General features: G+C 55.3%; 2 protein-coding genes across 10 annotated transcripts in view; both read left to right on the top strand.

Moving 5' to 3' along the window:
• Nucleotides 1-9,427, top strand: part of DCTN1 (dynactin subunit 1) — a 70,386-nt gene extending 60,959 nt beyond the window's left edge. For 7 of the 9 annotated variants that reach the window (XM_081020678.1, XM_081020679.1, XM_081020680.1 and 4 more), the window contains 10 exons: nt 1,906-2,037; nt 2,510-2,638; nt 2,873-3,015; nt 4,397-4,563; nt 5,677-5,691; nt 6,435-6,568; nt 7,563-7,752; nt 7,883-7,959; nt 8,313-8,402; nt 8,492-9,427. In XM_081020678.1, coding sequence (XP_080876804.1) covers nt 1,906-2,037; nt 2,510-2,638; nt 2,873-3,015; nt 4,397-4,563; nt 5,677-5,691; nt 6,435-6,568; nt 7,563-7,752; nt 7,883-7,959; nt 8,313-8,402; nt 8,492-8,629 — 1,215 coding nt within the window. In that variant the 3' untranslated portion in view covers nt 8,630-9,427. The remainder of the gene's footprint in view (nt 1-1,905; nt 2,038-2,509; nt 2,639-2,872; nt 3,016-4,396; nt 4,564-5,676; nt 5,692-6,434; nt 6,569-7,562; nt 7,753-7,882; nt 7,960-8,312; nt 8,403-8,491) is intronic. The other 2 variants (XM_081020675.1, XM_081020674.1) reach the window with 1 other exon arrangement.
• A 2,823-nt stretch (nt 9,428-12,250) lies between these two features.
• NOP56 (NOP56 ribonucleoprotein) lies at nt 12,251-17,081 on the top strand. Its single transcript, XM_081020917.1, has 12 exons — nt 12,251-12,345; nt 12,459-12,548; nt 13,030-13,144; nt 13,251-13,412; nt 13,546-13,744; nt 14,039-14,226; nt 14,547-14,698; nt 15,129-15,229; nt 15,534-15,682; nt 15,938-16,047; nt 16,259-16,396; nt 16,531-17,081. The coding sequence occupies exons 1-12, from the start codon at nt 12,343-12,345 to the stop codon at nt 16,735-16,737; spliced, it is 1,614 nt and encodes a 537-aa protein (XP_080877043.1). The 5' UTR covers nt 12,251-12,342; the 3' UTR covers nt 16,738-17,081.
• Nucleotides 17,082-17,187: the final 106 nt, after the last annotated feature.

The raw sequence follows: 17,187 nt of genomic DNA, 5'->3' as shown, positions 1-17,187 counted from the left end.
AGGGTTAAATCCTGGCTCACACACAGCTACTGATTGATTGATTGATTGATTGATTGATTGATTGATTATTGCACTTGTATCTGCCTTTTTCCTCCAAAGAGCTCAAGGGGGTGTCCATGATTCTCCCCCCTCCCCATTTTATCCCCACAAGGATCCTGTGAGTGTGTGACTGGTCTGAAGTCACCCAGGGAGTTTCCTCGCTGAGCAGGGGTTTGCTGGCTGGCCTCCCAGGTCCTAGGCGGATGCTCTAACCACTACACCTCCACTGCCTCTTTTAAGAGCTCTAAAGTATTGCTGCTTGGCTTCCTTGAGCAGTTGCCTCAGTAGTGGACTGGATGAGAGCCAACAACCTGAAGCTCAATCCAGATAAGATGGAGGCACTGTTAGTGGGGGGTTCCCTAGACCAGATGGCTGAGAGGTCACTTGCGCTTGATGGGGTCACACTTCCTCTGAAGGAGCAGGTTCGTAGCTTGGGGTCCTCCTGGATCCTTTCCTGTCACTCGAGGCTCAGGTGGCCTGTGGCCCGGAGTGCCTTCCATCAGCTTTGGCTGGTGGCCCAGCTATGCCCCTATCTGGACAGGGAGAGCCTAACTACTGTTTTGAAGACGGTTCAGAAACTTCAGCTGGTGCAGAATTCAGCGACCAGGTTGCTCACCAGAGCAAGACAGTTTGAGCATCTTACACTGATCCTGCACTGGCTACCAATTAGTTTCTGGGCCCAATTCAAAGTGCTGGTTTTGATCTCTGAAGCCTTAAACTGCTCAGGACCGCAATACCTCAATCTTCCCATATGAAGCTACCCAGACCCTGAGATAATAATAATAATAATAATAATAATAATAATAATAATAATAATAAAATTTTTTTATTTATATCCCGCCCTCCCCAGCCGAAGCCGGGCTCAGGGCGGCTAACAACAATAAAACAGTACAAAAGTACAGCATAAACAACACTCTAAAATCATTCATTATAAAATTAATTAATTCAAGCCACTGGCAACCATTGGGCCAGAGCTCCGCGAAGATTGCCGAGGGAGGGAGTCAGGCTGTGCCCTGGCCAGAGGCCTGGTGGAACAGCTCTGTCTTGCAGGCCCTGCGGAAAGATGTCAAATCCCGCAGGGCCCTGGTCTCTTGTGACAGAGTGTTCCACCAGATCGGAGCCACAGCCGAAAAGGCCCTGGCTCTAGTTGAGGCCAGCCTAACTTCTCTGTGGCCTGGGACCTTCAAGATGTTTTTATTTGAAGACCGTAAGTTTCTCTGAGATCTTCTTCTGAGGCCCTTCTTCATGTGCCTCCTCCTCGAGAGGCCCAGAGGGTGGCAACATGAGAGCAGGGCCTTCTCTGCAGTGGCTCCCCATCAGTGGAATGCTCTCCCCAGGGAAGTTTGCCTGGCGCCTTCATTATACACCTTTAGGAACCAGGCAAAAACGTTCCTCTTCAACCAGGGCTTTGATTGATTTAATTGACATCCGGTGCCTTTTAAAATGTGGTGTTATTGGGGGGGGGGTGTTATTGAGTAGTTGTTTTTATTTTGATTATGTATTTTATATTTTGGTTTTATCCTGCGAACTGCCCTGAGACCTCCAGGTATAGGATGGCGTATAAATTCAATAAATAATAATAAAACAATAATAATTGGACAGCAGTATGGGGGCTGAGGGGCTGTTGGGCTAAGGAACCTGCCTTTGCGCCTCCTCAGTTCAGAGATCTTGGAAGCTCCCCTGCTCTCCCAACTGGGCCAGGCCTGGCCTTCCTCCCAGAGTCTCCCCAGGCCTGGGGAGGCTGACTCCTTCCTCTTCCATTCCTGCTAATTAGGGCTGGGGAGCTCTCTGCAGACCTCAGTCCGGGATCAGCACTGCCGAGGGACGTGCATTGGCGTCCTCTGGACCTGTCCAATTCTTTTCCAGATCTACGGCACACAAGGCATCAACCCCCACGAGTGCCTGCGACAGTCGTGCAACATCCTGATTGCCACCATGAACAAGATGGCCACGGCCATGCAGGAGGGCGAGTACGATGCAGACAAGCCTCAGGCCAAGGTGAGCCTGGGCAGAGAGGGCAGAGAGAGGGCAGGAGCTGGCCTCACCCACCAGCAAGGGCCAAGGCCCTTGCGGGCAGATTCCCCTGGCTGGTGCTTGGCTACCGGGGCCAGCCTATTGGTTGGGGGAGGGTGTCTGTGCCCCAGTGAAAGGGGCACAGCCCCATTTTAAATTGTTGGGTGGGCTCTCAGGTGGGGGGAGGCTTCTGCTTGCAGGAGCCTCAGAGGCAGGGGGCAGCTACTGTGGGAAGGAGGAGGCTGGCCTCCATGCTGGGACCCCCTTGGACTGATCCGGTTGCTGTTTCAGGGCTCTTCCTCGCACTGCCTTCCTTGCAGTTGAATCCTTTGGGGAGGAACGAAGGTGTGGGGCCTTCCCCTGGGCTTGGGAGGGGTTCATTGCATGCTCTGTATCTCGAGACGCTTCCCAGAACCTGGTCCATGTCTGAGCAACCCAACATGGACTCCTCTTGCAGTCTCCTCCTCCAGTGGATCTGCGGGCAGCCGCCTTGCGGGCAGAGATCACAGATGCTGAGGGTCTGGGGCTGAAGCTGGAGGACCGAGAGACGGTCATCAAGGAGCTGAAGAAGTCCCTCAAAATCAAGGTGAGTTAAGGAGCTGCCTCTCCCGGGAGCAGGTGGGGCTGGGAAGCCTCTGCCACGAGGAGGGGGCCCAGTCTCCCAGGGGGCTGCTCCAGAGGTGGGTGGCCGTGGGTGGCCCTGCTCCTGCTGCCTGGCCCCAGAGGACATGGAGCATCAGCAGAGAAGAGCTCTTGGGGTCCTCCTGCGGGTGCCCCGTCCCCCTTCCCACAAGCGCCCTTCCTCCCTCCCGCTGCCCAGGGCGAGGAGCTGAGCGAGGCCAACGTCCGCCTGAGCCTCCTGGAGAAGAAACTGGACAGCTCCTCCAAGGACGCGGATGACCGGGTGGAGAAGATCCAGACCAAGCTGGACGAGACCCAGGCTCTGCTGAAGAAGAAGGAGAAGTAAGCGGGGGGCGGGGAGTGGAGGAGGAGGAGGTGGGGTGTCCTCTGAGGATCCACAGATGCAGGAGATGCTGGCTGGCATCTTCTGTACCAAACTCACATCCTCTTGTGTCCTCTGAGCTTGCCTACACACAGATCGGGTCTTGCCAGGCGCAGCCAGGGCTCTGTGGGCTCTGTGTGCCCAGGGATTTCAAGACCAAGACTGGATCTGCTCCCTGGCACAGCATCTGGCATCCTGGAGACCTTGGCCATCCTTTCTGTATCCCTTGTGATGGTGGAGCTTGGTTTCAGACAGCTTCCCCATCCCCTCCTTGTCCACTTCTGCCTTCCTCTGCCCCCTTCGCTCCACTCTTTTGCCCAAAGGTCAACAGGGGCTGTTTGATTTCTGGACACTCCTGGCTTCCACGAATGCCCCAGACAGACTTAATGGGCAGCTCAGCTCTGGCCTTGAGAGACACATGGCTGTGTGCTCACACCCAGAGAAGTTTGGGACTGATCGGCGTTGTTTTCTGGCAAAGGGTGGGGAGGGCCCCATAGCTCAGTGGTGGAGCCTCAGTCCCCAGAGACATCTCCAGGCAGGGCAGGTGGGAGAGAACTCTGTCTGAAGTCCCGGAGAGCAGCTGCCAGTCAGTGTAGTGATGCTCAGCTGGACCAATGGTCTGGCTCAGTATAAGGAGGTTTCGTATGTTTTTATAAATGGCAAAGGAAATGATGAAGGGAGGGAAGGGATGCCGGGGGCTCCAAACTGGAAGGGGGACCTAATACCTCAGAAGGGAAACCCAGCCAGATGGGCGGGGTAGAAATAATAAATTATTATTATTATTATTATTATTATTATTATTATTATATAAGGCAGAAACAGGATTCAATATGAGCACAGCAGATTGGAGAACTGGGCCAAAACTAACGAAATCAATTTCAGCAGGGACAAATGTAAGGTTTTATGCTTAGGCAGGAATAATCAGATGCATGGGGAACACCTGACAGCAGTTCATGTGAAAAGGATCTCAGGGTCTTCACCTGAGTCCACAGTGTGAGGCAGCAGCAAAATAAGCTAATGTTCTTCTCGGCTGTATCAAGAGAAGTCGAGTGTCCAGATGAAGGGAAGAGTTCCACTCTCCTCTGCTTTAGTCAGGCCCTGCCTGGAATACGGTGTCTAGTTGCTGAAGGCCGCCCAGAATGGAAACCCAGTCAGATAGGCGGCATGTAAATAATAAAATTATTAGTTCTGGGCACCCCAATTTAAGAAGGACATTGACAAGCTGGAGCGTGTGCAGAGGAGGAGGGCAGCCCAGATGAAGAAGGGTCTTGAAAGGGAGGGGGCTGCTGCCCGCCGTTGACGCCCCCGCTTGAGTTCCTCTGTATCTTTCTCCCTCCGCAGGGAGTTTGAGGAGACGATGGACGCCCTGCAAGCAGACATTGACCAGCTGGAGTCCGAGAAGCAGGAGCTGAAGCAGCGGCTCAGCAACCAGTCCAAGCGCACCATTGAGGGCCTCCGGGGAGTTGGTCCCTCGGGAGTCGCTTCCGTCATCTCTGGCATCACCGGAGGTGAGCCCTCGGAAGCGTGTGTGGATGCTTTGGGGCAGGGAGACTGCAGGGGAGAGACGCCCCGAGAGTCTTGGGGTGCTGGAGGGCCAGCAACTCCAGAGAAGCTGATGGACGCAGGCCCTGAACTCCTTGCCTGCCTGTTGTTCCTTCCTTGCTGGGGCAGCCCTGGGCAGGACAGGTTGCAGGGGCACGTTGGTTCCTGCTCCCCCTTTATTTCCACTTCCTCCATTTCCAAGCGAGAATCTCCCCACCCTCCTCTTTTCCCTTCCCTTGCTGATCCAAAAGAGCCAGGGATTTGGGGAGGGAGGCTCCAGGGTCTAGGCCTTGCACTGCCGAGTGCTGACGCGCTCACAGCCACCGTCTTCAGAAGCCCTTTCCCACCGCGACTCCCGCTTGGAGCACTGCAGAGGCGATGCACAGAGGATCACTTTGCCACCTTTGCCCAGAGCTGCAAAATTCTGCCGTTTTGGATGATGAATCCCAAATCCAAACTCGCTGAGATCCACAGGTTTCTTTAGACGGCGAATCTCAGAGTTCTGAGCCTGCTGCAGGGGATGTTCCAGACTGGAGTGGCTGTCTCTAGGGAGGGGTTTGCTTTGAGCTGAGGCCACCAGACTCACATTCACATGCCGCACTGCCTTTCAGAGATCTCTACCCATTAAAAGAGGGCTGATCTGCTCAAGCTGCACTGGGCCTGGGAGGGTCGGCCAGTGAAGCTTCTGCACGTGGTTGTGGGTTCCCTCGTGCTGGTGCTGCTCTCTTTTCGTTCAGTGATTCACACGAGCTGCTTCTGGGTCTTTTTTCCTCCCACATGTCCGGGGGGCTGTGTGAGCTTCCTCCAAACCGGGGGGGGGGGGGGCTATTGTTTTTTCCTGAAGGGCTGCAGAGCAAGGGAGCCCTCCTGGCGTGCTTGGCCAGGGCTCTGGGTAGATGGTGTCCCAGTGCCCTTAAGAAGAGGTGGCCCATCGTGGCTCACAAAAGCAGGTTTGTCGTGTAGTCCAGAGAAGCAAACCCAGAGGGGAGCTGCTGCTGCTGCTGCTGTCTTTCCTGCCTTCTCTCAGACGCCTCTCCTAATTTCTGCTCCTTCTCATCTCTTCCATGCTTCCGCTGCAGAGGAACAGCAGAGAGGTACAGTGGCATGGGCCAGGTGGGGCTGCTGGGATCACCTGGGGCCAGGAATCTCCCGAGGACAGAAGGGGGACTCTGAGGCTGCCTTTGGGGGCAGAGGGGAATCTGTGACGGCTGCTAGAGTTGTTGCCCCCTGTTCCCAGACTGAGGTGGTTTTTTTGTGCGCCAAGGAAGCGGGGGGGATACAGCAAGGTCCCATGCCAGGGTGCAAAGCATGTGTGTGACAGAACATTTCTCCAGCCCATCCTCTGCTGCAAATGTCTCGTTACCCCGCTGTGCTTGGAAATGAGCCAAGCTCTGAGAAGGCTGGGCTGGGGCCTCAAGGGGTCTGGCCACAGGCAATTTGAGCGCCTCCCTAAGGAAGCACAGTGAGGCTGGAGACCTGTCTTGGGTCCCCCACATGCATGAGGTGGGGGCTCTTTCTGAAGTGTGTTTGGCATGTTGCATATATTCATACAAAACTGCTCCCCGGGGCGTTTTCTGCCTCTGGCTGCATGTTCCCGTGTGTTTTCCTGGGCCTTCAGCTCTTGTCTCCTCCTGGGCTCAGCTCAAGTCTTCTCTGCCTTGTGGTGCCCTGATGCGGGTGCATCCTGCCTTTCCCTGACCCTCAGCAGAGCACCTCTTGTGCCAGGATGCAGGTGGGAAGCTCCTTCTGTGAGCTCCCCATGGAGCAGTCCAGGCATGCGCTGCGCAGAGGCATCTTCTGGAAATCTGTTCTGACCGTGCTGCTCTTCTCTTTGCAGGTGTGGGTGCTGGCCAGGTGATGATGGCCGGCTCCGGCCCTGTGCAGGTCAAGGACTCCCCTCTCCTCCTCCAGCAGATCGATGCTATGCAGCTGTCCATCAAGCATCTCAAGAACGAGAACAACCGCCTCAAGGTGAGCGGGGGGGAGGCTTTCCTGCTTGCAGCTCCAGCCCAGCATTCCCTGGCCGGAGGGAAGGAGCCCTGCAGGCGGGGGGAGGGGAGGAGCAGAGAGGGGGTGTCTCCAAGACTGGTGCCTGCTTTGAAATGGACAGGAAAAGCAGCAGACTCTGGGATGGAGCCCCATTGCCCCACACTCTTTGCTCTCCGCAGGCTGTGGCACCCCAGCCATCCTCACCTTTGTGGACATTATATTGTTGCTGCTGTTGTTCATATTATTGCTGCTGCTGTTGTTATTTATTAGTATACCGCTCTTCCTCTGTAGAGCTCTGGGCACTTCACAGCATAAAAATACAAGACGGAAACACAAAATACATTATAAAAACATAACACCCCCCATGTCACGGCAGACAGGAATCCCAGGCAAGAAGGAAGACCTGTCAAAGGGAGACTTCCTTCCTTCCTTCCTTCCTTCCTTCCTTCCTTCCTTCCTTCCTTCCCAGCTCCCTTTCCACATGCCTCTCTTCCATGTTGCTTCACGACCCCTCCCTGCACAATTTGACCGGCGGCATCTCTGGTTCTGTCCTCCTTTGTCGTGGAGGGAGTGCGAGGAATGCCTGGGCTGGTTTGGGGGCCACGCGTGAAAGGAAGAGACTCTTCCTGACCGTTCCTGGAGATCCAAGGAGATTTTTATTATTGTCTTTGTTTTTAAAGGATCTTTTAATCATACATTAATTCTGTCAGTGTTTTAGTTCTTTTTTTAATGAATGTATTTTCTATGTTTTTAGCTTGTTTTATTCAATGAGTAAGCCACCTTGAGTCCTGGGCTGGGAAGAAGGCAGGATATAAATTCATGTCATAATACAATAAGCTGCCCAGAGCAACTGCTTTTTTTGGGTGGGGGTGCTCTAGTGTGGCTGGAGGTTGCTTGTGCCCCTTTTCATTTGTGTATGTGTGTGTGTGTCAAAGTGTCTGGCTTGAGCCCTGCTATTCCTCCTCCTCCTCTCCAGGGAGCCCAGATGAGGCGGGAGCTGGCCTCGTTGACCCCGCTGCGGGTGCCCAAGCTGTCTCTCGCCAAGGATAGGCAAGGGGAGGAGGTGGTCTCCAGCTCCCTCTACCGCAAGACCAGCCAGCTGCTGGAGACCCTTCACCAGATGAGCGCCAACACCAAGGTGGTGGACATCACGCGGCAGAGGACAGGTGCGCCTGGCGGGGGCTGGGAGGGGGCAGCAGCAGAGCTCAGCCTCTCCATCCCTGCGGAGCGTGCCCTTACAGGGTGGGGAGGGGCAGCAATAGCAACGCCTTTTCTGTCTCTCTGTCCTCCCCGCAGCCACCAGCCCAGCAGCCCAGCTCCTGGAGCAAACGGCCCGCCTGAAGTCACTGAGCGAAACCATCGACAAACTGAAGGTAATCGAGGCCTCTGGCCATCATCTCCTGTCCCGGGCAAGAGCCCTTCCTGGTGGAGGGGGTGGGAGTGGCACTGGGGGCCTGAACCAGAGACTCTGCCCATTGGCAAAGTGCCCAAGAGCAGTCTCTGTCTCTCTCGCTGGCAATAAGCGGCTCAGGGCCCTGTTCCCTGGAAGAAAGGGAGGGGCAACATCAGAGGTTGTTCAGAGAGGGGAAGGGGGAAGCGAGAGCCCCCCAAGGCCGCTGCCTGGTGGGCTGTTCCAGGGCTGTGTCGCTTCCTCTCCTGAGCAGCCGGGATGGGAATACAGGGGGGCTCGGGCTGGACGGCCCTGACTGCGCTTCCCGTCCTGCAGGATGAAGTCCTGAAGGAGACTGTCCTCCAGCAGCCCGGAGCCAACGTCCTGACTGACTTTGGCACCTTCCCCTCAGCCCCCTTCCTCAAGGTGAGCGCTTGGCCCTGGGCAGGGAAGCGGGGGGAGGGAGTCCTCTTGGGCCCCCCCTGACTCTCCCGCCTGCTCTGCTTCCCCTCCAGGCCAAAGAGGAGCAGAAGGACGACACCGTCTACATTGGCAAAGTGACCTTCCCCTGCCAGCCGGGCCACGGCCAGGTCCACAAACTGGTCCTCACGCCCGAGCAGCTGCACAAGCTCCACACCCGCCTCATCTCCTAAGAGGGTCTCCCCCCCGCCCCCTTCCACTGCTGCCTCTCCTCCTACAAGATGCACACTAAATAGGCAGACTCTTCTTTGTGCAAGGCCCTCCTGGCACTGCCGACTCTCTGAACGACCTGTGTTTGTTCTGTGCGCCTCCCTCCTCAAACTGGGCAGGCAACTCTGCCCGCAATGACCACTGTCCTCCTTCCCAGCTCTCACCCACTCCCTTAGCGATGGCCACTGGGCACCTGCTCCTTCCTGGCTCTCAGGCCAGGCTTTCCTCCCATTTCAGATACAGTCCATTCTGCCCCAAGACCTACTCTGTGTGCTGTGGCTTTTCCCTCCCAGGCAACTCCCCCCCGGCCAGCAAGGGAGAAGGGGAGGCATCTTTGCTTGCCACCTGCCAGATGGGGACGATGGAGGGAATGCCATCGCCAGATCCAAGCCCTTTACCTGTTTCATCAGCACCTTCAGCTTCCTTCCTGCTGCTTCTGGGTGCAGCCCCAGACGGCCCAAGCATGGCAAGGGGTGTCTCTTCCCCTACCCTCTGGGTCTTACTGGCCTTACTGGGGCACTTGGTTAAGGGCGGCGGGGGTCTCTCTCTGCAAACTTCATCTTGCAGCTCCCTGGCCACAGCCCCTAAGTGCCCTTCTCTTCCTCTGCTGACTTCCATGGTGGGGGCTTCTGTGGTGTTGGGATGCTGGGGGCGAGGAGCCATTTGGAGCCTGGAGATCCACAAGCACTTTGAGGCAGAAACCTTCTTGCACGTTGACTCCTTGGAGCTCTTGAGATAAATAAACTGAACTCTTAAACCAAGTTTGCACTGTGTGACATAGTTACTCATATGAGTTAGAGGGGCCTTTGAAAATAACTCCTTGTATTTCCAAATTTAACAAGGAAAAACGGGGAAATGAAATGAAATTAAAGGGGGAAAGTAGAGTAATAATAATGTACAAATAGTACCAAATAACAGTAAACCACCCAGTGGCCATTGGTGCACAAATATTACATTGAACATGTAACTTGATAAAAATCTCCCAGATGCCCAAAGAGGTATCCACATGAAATGGCTTCAGGTGCAGCCAAGGCAGTGAGAGGCTCAAAGCAGACGTCTCTCAGCCACCATAAGGGCTCACAAAGCTCCCTTTGCTTGCCCGGTGTTGTAAACAAAATCTGCCCTCATTCCCTTATGGGGGACACAAGAACCCTTTAGAGAGTCCTTTGTAGGTTCTCCATCGGTAGGAGAAAAGAACAGAGGCCAACCAGAGAATATTGAGAAGCAAAGCAGCTAGTAAGCCTGATATTTATTGATCTGTTGCAACAGGGGGCTCCCCTCACATGCAGGAGGACCCAGAGCCCAGGTGTGCCTGCCCTTATATACACATTTTAAATTGCCTGCCCTGGAGTCCAAGACCACCCCCAGACACATCATACATACATCACAGAAGGGGTGTAGCCCAAGACCACCCCCCAGATACATCAAACCTACATCACAGAAAAGGTGGTCTACAACAGAAATTTGAATGCTGTTGTTTTTCCTGTCTGCCAGGTTATCTGATAATGCCTTATCTGATTGCCTTTCCTGGTAGTCTGGCCATTCCTTTGAGATGGCGATTTCCCAATTGCTGAGACAATGGGAAGGCTCCCTCACCCCCTCCCTCCTTGCAGAGAAAACATTTGGTCAGTTGGGGAGTCAAAATGGTTTCAGGAAGGTCTTCCCGTGCTGCTCCAGACATGTGGTCCACACATCTATGTACCTGCCTGGTTGGTACATTTATGAACATTTATTATATATAGAAGACTCCCTGGGAAAGACCCTGATGTTGGGAAAGATGGAGGGTGCAAGGAGAAGGGGATGACGGAGGACGAGATGGTGGGACAGTGTTCTCGAAGCGACAAACATGAGTCTGACCAAACTGCGGGAGGCAGTGGAAGACAGGAGTGACTGGCGTGCCCTGGTCCAGGGGGGCACGAAGAGGCGGACATGACTAAACGACTAAACAACAAGACCTTAATTTTTTAATTACACCGGCCATTAACCTCCTGCGACTGGAATGTTGTTGCAAAGCGCCTGAGCACCTGCAGAGTACAAGGACTTTGCCAATGGAAAAGGGTGGCGGCGAGTGGCACCTAACTGCGGGCACAAAGCCTGATGCGCCTCTGGCCGAGCACGCCTCCTCCCTCCCGGGGCATTCAGCCCCTCCCGGCCCAGCCCCCGGCCCTCCGCCTCGCGCCTCTCTCCCCCGGCTCCCCGGGCAAATGTGATGCAGCCCAATGGACGGGAGATACAAGGCTTTGCTGAACCCGCCTTGGCTTCGGGAACCGGGCGCAGGGGAGGGGGGGAGGTGGGCCAGCCTGCCAGGTGGGGGCTTCCCTGGACTCCGGACGGGGGGATCCTTCAGGGCACCCTCCTGAAGTTGGCTTAACCAGTGGAACCAAAGCTGCAGATGTCCTGAGGCAGTTCCAGAAGAACCTCTGTCAAAATGGCTGTAATGTTTGATGTATTACAGTATTTTACTATTTTTTCTAAGCCACCCTGTTATAAACAAAAATTGCCCTTCTTCCCTTATGGGGTACCTAAGAGCCTATATAGAGTCCTTACGTAGGTTCCCTATCGGCAGGAGAAAACAACAGAGGCCAACCAGAGAATATTGAGAAGCAAAGCAGCTAGTAAGCCAGATCTTTATTGATCTGTTGCAACAGGGTCCTCACTCCCCACATGCAGGAGGAAGGAGGAGGACCTAGAACAAAGGTGTGTCCGCCCTTATATAGACATTTTAAATTGCCTGCCCTGGAGTCCAAGACCACCCCCAGATACATCATACCTACATCACAGAAAAGGCGGTCTAAAACAGAAATTTTAATACTGTTTTTCTCCTGTCCTTGTTTATCTCCTGTCTGGCAGGTTACCTGTTAATGGTCACTTGATTGGATTTCCTGGGTAGCCTGGCCAGTCTTTTGTAATAATAAATACTTAGTTCCTGAGCCAGGTCAGCCTCACACCCTGTTCATCTCTTAAATGTGCCCTTAAGGCAGGATTTGTGAAGGAAAAGACAATGGGGAGGCTTTTTCCATTTTCCTTTGACCTTGCAGAGAAAACATTTGGTCAGTTTGGGAATCAAAAATGGTTCCAGGTTGGCCTTCCTGTGCTGATCTATGTAGGTGCTTGGTTGGTACACTTATGAACATTTAACATATATCTAAGACCATAAAATTCCTATCACAGCCCAGAGTGGCTGGGGAAGCCCGGCCAGATGGGTGGGGTATAAGTAATAAATTATCATCATCATTATCATCATCATCATTATTATTATTATCCTGGCGCTGGTTGCGCCCCCCGCCTTGGAGGGGGTTGGTCTAGATGACCTTTGGGGCTCCCTCCCAGCCCCGCCCCGGACAGCCCTGCGGGCGGAGCCTCCTGCCGCGCCTGCGCCGAGTCCGAACCTCGTGGACTGATGGACGTCGAGGAGGCCGCCCTTGAGAGGAAGAGGCGGGAGCTGCCGACGCCGCCGCCTACTCCCATTGGCCGAGCGCGCGACCGAGGCCGCCTCCTCGCCTTCCCATTGGCGGGCCTCGCGGAGGGGAGGGCAAGCGGAAGGGGCGGGTCCGGAACCCTGCCCGGCCGTTGGCTGAGCGGCGTGAGGCGAGGGGAGCGCTTCCGGTGGGCCCTCGAGGTCCTTCCTGCGCGCGAGGCCTGCGCGGCCCAGTCGGGCGAGAGGAGCGGAGGCGCCATGGTGAGGAGCGGGAGCCGGAGCCGGGCGGGCGGGCGAGTGGGGGTCGCGGGGCTCCCTCGGGACGGACTAATGGCGGCTCTCCTTCCTTCCCTCCTTCCTCCCCCCCCTCGCAGGTCCTCCTTCACGTCCTCTTCGAGCACGCGGCCGGCTACGCGCTCTTCGCCCTCCGGCAGGTGGAGGAGGTGGCTCTGCTGCTGCCCCAGGTGAGCGCGGGGGGCCGGAGAAGGACTTTCGGGGGCCGCATCCCACCCCTCCCCCCTCGGGCGACCCTCCGTCGGAATCTGTCCATCCTCTGACTCGGATGATGCCACGTGGGGATGCCCGGGGGAGAGACACGTGCGCCTGGCCGGGAGGCCTTTGCGGCCAAGGGAGAGCAACTCGCGAGTAGGCCCGGCGGGATCACGGGGAGGGCGGCGCGCCGGTGGGTTTCGATAGGTTTCCCCCCTCGATGTGGCTTTCTTAGATGGGATCTGCCTGCACGGCCCCTTTTTGTTCGTCGCGCCAGTAAAGAGGAATATTCGGTAGGTTTTGGCATAGATCAGAGCCGTCTCGCCCCCAGCAACAAAATTCCGCCATCACAAAGCGTGGGGTTGCTCCCGCCATCTTGGTCTTTGGGGGAGGAGGCATCGTGGGTTGATTCAGCGCAGGGCAAAACCGGGACATGTGCTGCTGGCGCTTCTGCAGGTGGAGGAGAGCGTCCTGAATCTCGGCAAATTCCTCACCGTGGTCAAACTCGTCGCCTTTTCGCCCTTCAAGTCTGCCCAGAGTGCCTTGGAAAACATCAATGCTATCTCCGAAGGTGAGCAGCGCCCAGATTCCTTCCTCTTTGCTCAGATTCTGCGCTTTTCCATAAGGGCAGCGCCCTGGTGCCCCACTGAGTCCTCTCTTTCTCTTGCCCGGTCCAGGGATCCTCCATGAGGACCTCCGTCTTCTCCTCGAGACGAACTTGCCAGCCAAAAAGAAGAAGGTCGTTGTGGGGGTCAGCGATGCTAAAATCGGGGCTGCCATCCAGGAAGAGCTGGGCTTCCAGTGCCAGGCTGGAGGCGTCGTGGCCGAGATCACCCGAGGTAAGTCTGTGAAAAGGGCAACAGGAATGGGAAGAATTGTTTTCTGTAGAAGGATGAGGTGTTTGGAGAGAGTTTTTCCGCCAGCGCTTGGCAGGGCTGAACCCCCTTTCTCCTGCCTTCTCCCTCCGCCCAGGTATCCGGTTGCATTTCCACAGTTTGATCAAAGGTCTGACAGCACAGTCCGCCTCCAAGGCTCAACTGGGACTGGGGCACAGCTACTCTCGGGCCAAAGTGAAGTTCAACGTGAACAGGGTGGATAACATGATCATCCAGTCCATCAGCCTCTTGGACCAGCTAGACAAGGACATTAACACCTTCTCCATGCGGGTCAGGTGAGGGGGTCTCTGGTGCTTTGGAGAGACGTTCTGGCCAAAGTTGATTCTTCCTTCCGCTCTCCCTATGCTTACCACAGGCAGCTTCACCACACATGCTGACTGTATAGAAACGGGAGACAGAGAATCGATAGCCCTGCGTATACACCACAGCCAGGCCGACTTTCCCCTGAGCTGTATTGTTAGTACGGGCACAAAAAAGCCACACACCCAAAATCCTGGAGCCTTTTCTAAACTTTGATGGAGAGGCTGTGGGTGCTCCGTCCTGACTCTGCCTCCTCTCCCCCCTGGCAGAGAGTGGTACGGATATCACTTCCCTGAGCTGATCAAGATCGTGAGTGACAACTACACCTACTGCCGCCTCACCAAGCTCATTGGGAACCGGAAGGAGCTGAGTGAGGAGAGCCTGGAGGCCTTGGAAGAAATCGTCATGGACAGTGCCAAGGCCCAGGCTATTCTGGAGGCCTCCCGCTCATCCATGGGTCAGTAGGGATGTGGGGAAGGGGTGGGGCCTTGGGTATGCCAGGTGAACACAGGTGCTGAACCGCGGCTCTTGCACAGTTCTTTGATTTCAAGCAGCTCATCTACTTGACGTTGAGTCTTTCTGGTGCTAATGTCTGTTTTCAGTTCCGTTGTTTTAAATTTGACACACGCAACAATTTGTAATAACTTCATCCTTTTTAGTCTTCTGTTAACAAGGGCCAGTTTTTAAGAGAAGCTGCACAGCGGAGGGGGGTTAGGAGTGTGGCCCGGTTCTCCTTTTTGCCTCCTCTGTTCTGATGTGCCTCTCTCCTCCCTGCAGGGATGGATATCTCTCCCATTGACCTCATCAACATCGAGAGCTTCTCCAGCCGCGTCATCTCTCTCTCCGAGTATCGCAAAGGCCTGCAGGAGTATCTGCGCTCCAAGATGAGCCAGGTGGCTCCCAGCCTCTCAGCCCTGATTGGAGAAGTGGTAAGTGGCTGCCGTGTGTGTAGAGAGGAACCCCCTGCCCCCCCCTTCTCACTGGCTACAGATATGATGTACAATGTGAATCTGTCAATCCACTGAGCTCTCGTGCTGACACTCTCTCACTGCTGATCTGTGCCAGAGGAAAGGGAGGGGGCAGAGGCCGTCTGTAGAGAGGAGTTTTAAGCATTGTAACATTTTGTGTGTGCAATGTTAGCCGGCTGCTGAGCAAGGCCAAGGGCAGCTCCCATGGATTGGGCCGCTGGTGCAGGTGGATGCTTCGGAGTTTTCTACCTTCCTGTTTGGGGCTTAGCAAACCCTGAGCCCCTTGCACAGCCTGGGAAGCAATTTGTCTCCTGGGCCCCATTGTGGGTCTGGCTGCTGCTCTGAGGCGGCTGCGTCGCATGATTGCCTTGCCTGCCTCCTTTCCCCGCAGGTGGGCGCCCGCCTCATCTCCCACGCTGGCAGCCTGACCAACCTGGCAAAGTATCCCGCTTCCACAGTGCAGATCCTGGGAGCAGAGAAGGCTCTCTTCAGGTACAGCTGCAGGGCGGCCGCAGTGATGGCAGACTCCTGGGGTGCTGGGCTTGATGTGCTGGTCAAGTCCCGTTGGCCGCATGTGTGATGGGCTGGCCCCCAGCCTCTGAGCGGTCACCTGGGCCATTCCCTTTCCCCTCCATCCGGTAGGTTAGCTATTTCAGGCTTGGCCTGGGATGGTTGGACACAGCTGGGAGGAGGGAGACAAGCCGCGGTTGGGGGCTTAATTTGTGGGTCTCTGCGTGATTCTCTTCCTCTGCCAGAAAGCATTGTCTTGGTAAACCTTGCCCCCTCTTTCCCGCAGAGCCTTGAAGACTCGGGGAAACACTCCCAAATATGGCTTGATCTTCCACTCCACTTTCATTGGCCGAGCAGCTGCCAAGAACAAGGGCCGGATCTCCCGCTACCTGGCCAACAAGTGCACGATTGCATCCCGCATTGACTGCTTCTCAGGTGAGGAATCGGGGCCTGGCCTATCTCTGTATGGAGCTGGACAAGCGGCCGAGCAGCTTTGCTATGATGGTTACATTTTTCGTCAACAGCATTTCACCCAGTGAATGGTGACGCATCAAGGCTGAGCGAAGCTTGCTGGGTGTGGCCGTGGGGTGGAGGGGAGAGTGGACAATATGCTGCCGCCCTTCTCTGGGGTCTGGCCATGTAGAGCAGGTGCCCTCCAACTCACGCATTCCCGTCTGTGTTTTTTTGCAGAGACCCCGACCTGCGTCTTTGGAGACAAGCTTCGAGAGCAGGTGGAGGAGCGCCTGGCCTTCTATGAGACGGGGGAGCCTCCACGCAAGAACCTTGACGTCATGAAGGAGGTGGGCAATGGGCTGTGGAGCCGGGGTGGGAGGGCAGAGGGGCTGCCCCATAGCAGTCGCTGGATGTGATGAAATGACCTGAGCCTGACCTATCCACTGGTGGAGGCAAAAGCTGATTTAATGAGTCTGATTCAGCCTGTTGCTGCTGCTGCAAACAACTGGGGGTGCGCGGGCTGGTACTGACGGTACTGTGAACTCTCCACATTCACAGGCCACAGAGGTGGCTGCTGAAATGAAGAAGAAGCTGGAGAAGAAAGAGAAGAAGAAAAAGAAGCGAGAGAAGAAGCGGCTGGAAGCCCTGGAGGCCGCAGAGGAAATGGAGAACTCTGCGCTCGAGACGACGGCAGAGGTGAGAAGCCCCTTTGGGGAGCCAGTGGTTGGTTGTAGGGTTGGGCATAGCAGGAGCCGAGTGTCTGCGATAGACAGGGCTGTGTGCATTCTCCATTCTCTTCTCTCTCCCCCTCCCCTATAAATTAATCTCAGGAAAATGATGTCACGCCCAAGAAAAAGAAAAAACGAAAGCACCAGGAAGAGGAGGACGTGGAGCCGTCTGAGAATGGCCTGGAGGAGGAAGAGGTCTCCCCCAAAAAGAAGAAGAAGCTGGGCCTTGTGGAGACGCCCCACCCAAAGGGGAAAAAGACAAAGAAGAAAAAGGCCAGAATGGAGGAAGACGAGGAGGAGGAGGACTAGTGGGCAGGACAAGTGGCAAAATCCCGTCCAACATGGCCAGCCTGAGACTTAAGGTCCACTGAGGGTTTCTTTAAAAACTGGCTTCTGGGCTCTTCGCTCTCTGCCCAGTACTTTTGTGACAACTGAATGTAGCCACGGTTGGACCTCCCATGGGCAGAATGGCAGCCCAGGATCCGTTTCCTGTCCCTTTCTTGGCGACACAAGGAAAGAGAGTGAGCCAGGCTGGGGGGAGGGTGTTCTGTGGCTTGCAGCTGAGGCCTCAGGAGACGTCCATTCAGCAAGTTCCACCTGGACATTTCATGTACTTAACCAGCTAACAATAAAATTACTGTCTTTTTATAGCAGCTTTGCCTCTGGGTATTCTGTTAAGATGAGACCCAGGAAGGGGGTGTAGCACAACAAAACGAGGTTTGCCCTTCCAAGTAGCATGGCACAGTCTGTTTATTCCAT

This window comes from Podarcis pityusensis (genome assembly GCF_964106645.2).
Source record: "Podarcis pityusensis genome assembly, chromosome: 9".
Lineage (NCBI taxonomy): Eukaryota > Metazoa > Chordata > Lepidosauria > Squamata > Lacertidae > Podarcis > Podarcis pityusensis.
Note: the sequence above shows the minus strand (reverse complement) of the source record. Positions and strands in the feature narration are given on the sequence as shown.

What these genes read in the sequence shown, in the direction of transcription:
- NOP56 (XM_081020917.1), top strand. An exon ending in CGTGGCCGAGATCACCCGAG is followed by an intron (nt 13,413 to 13,545) that starts GTAAGTCTGTGA and finishes CCCTCCGCCCAG; the next exon opens with GTATCCGGTTGCATTTCCAC. An exon ending in CGCTCGAGACGACGGCAGAG is followed by an intron (nt 16,397 to 16,530) that starts GTGAGAAGCCCC and finishes AATTAATCTCAG; the next exon opens with GAAAATGATGTCACGCCCAA.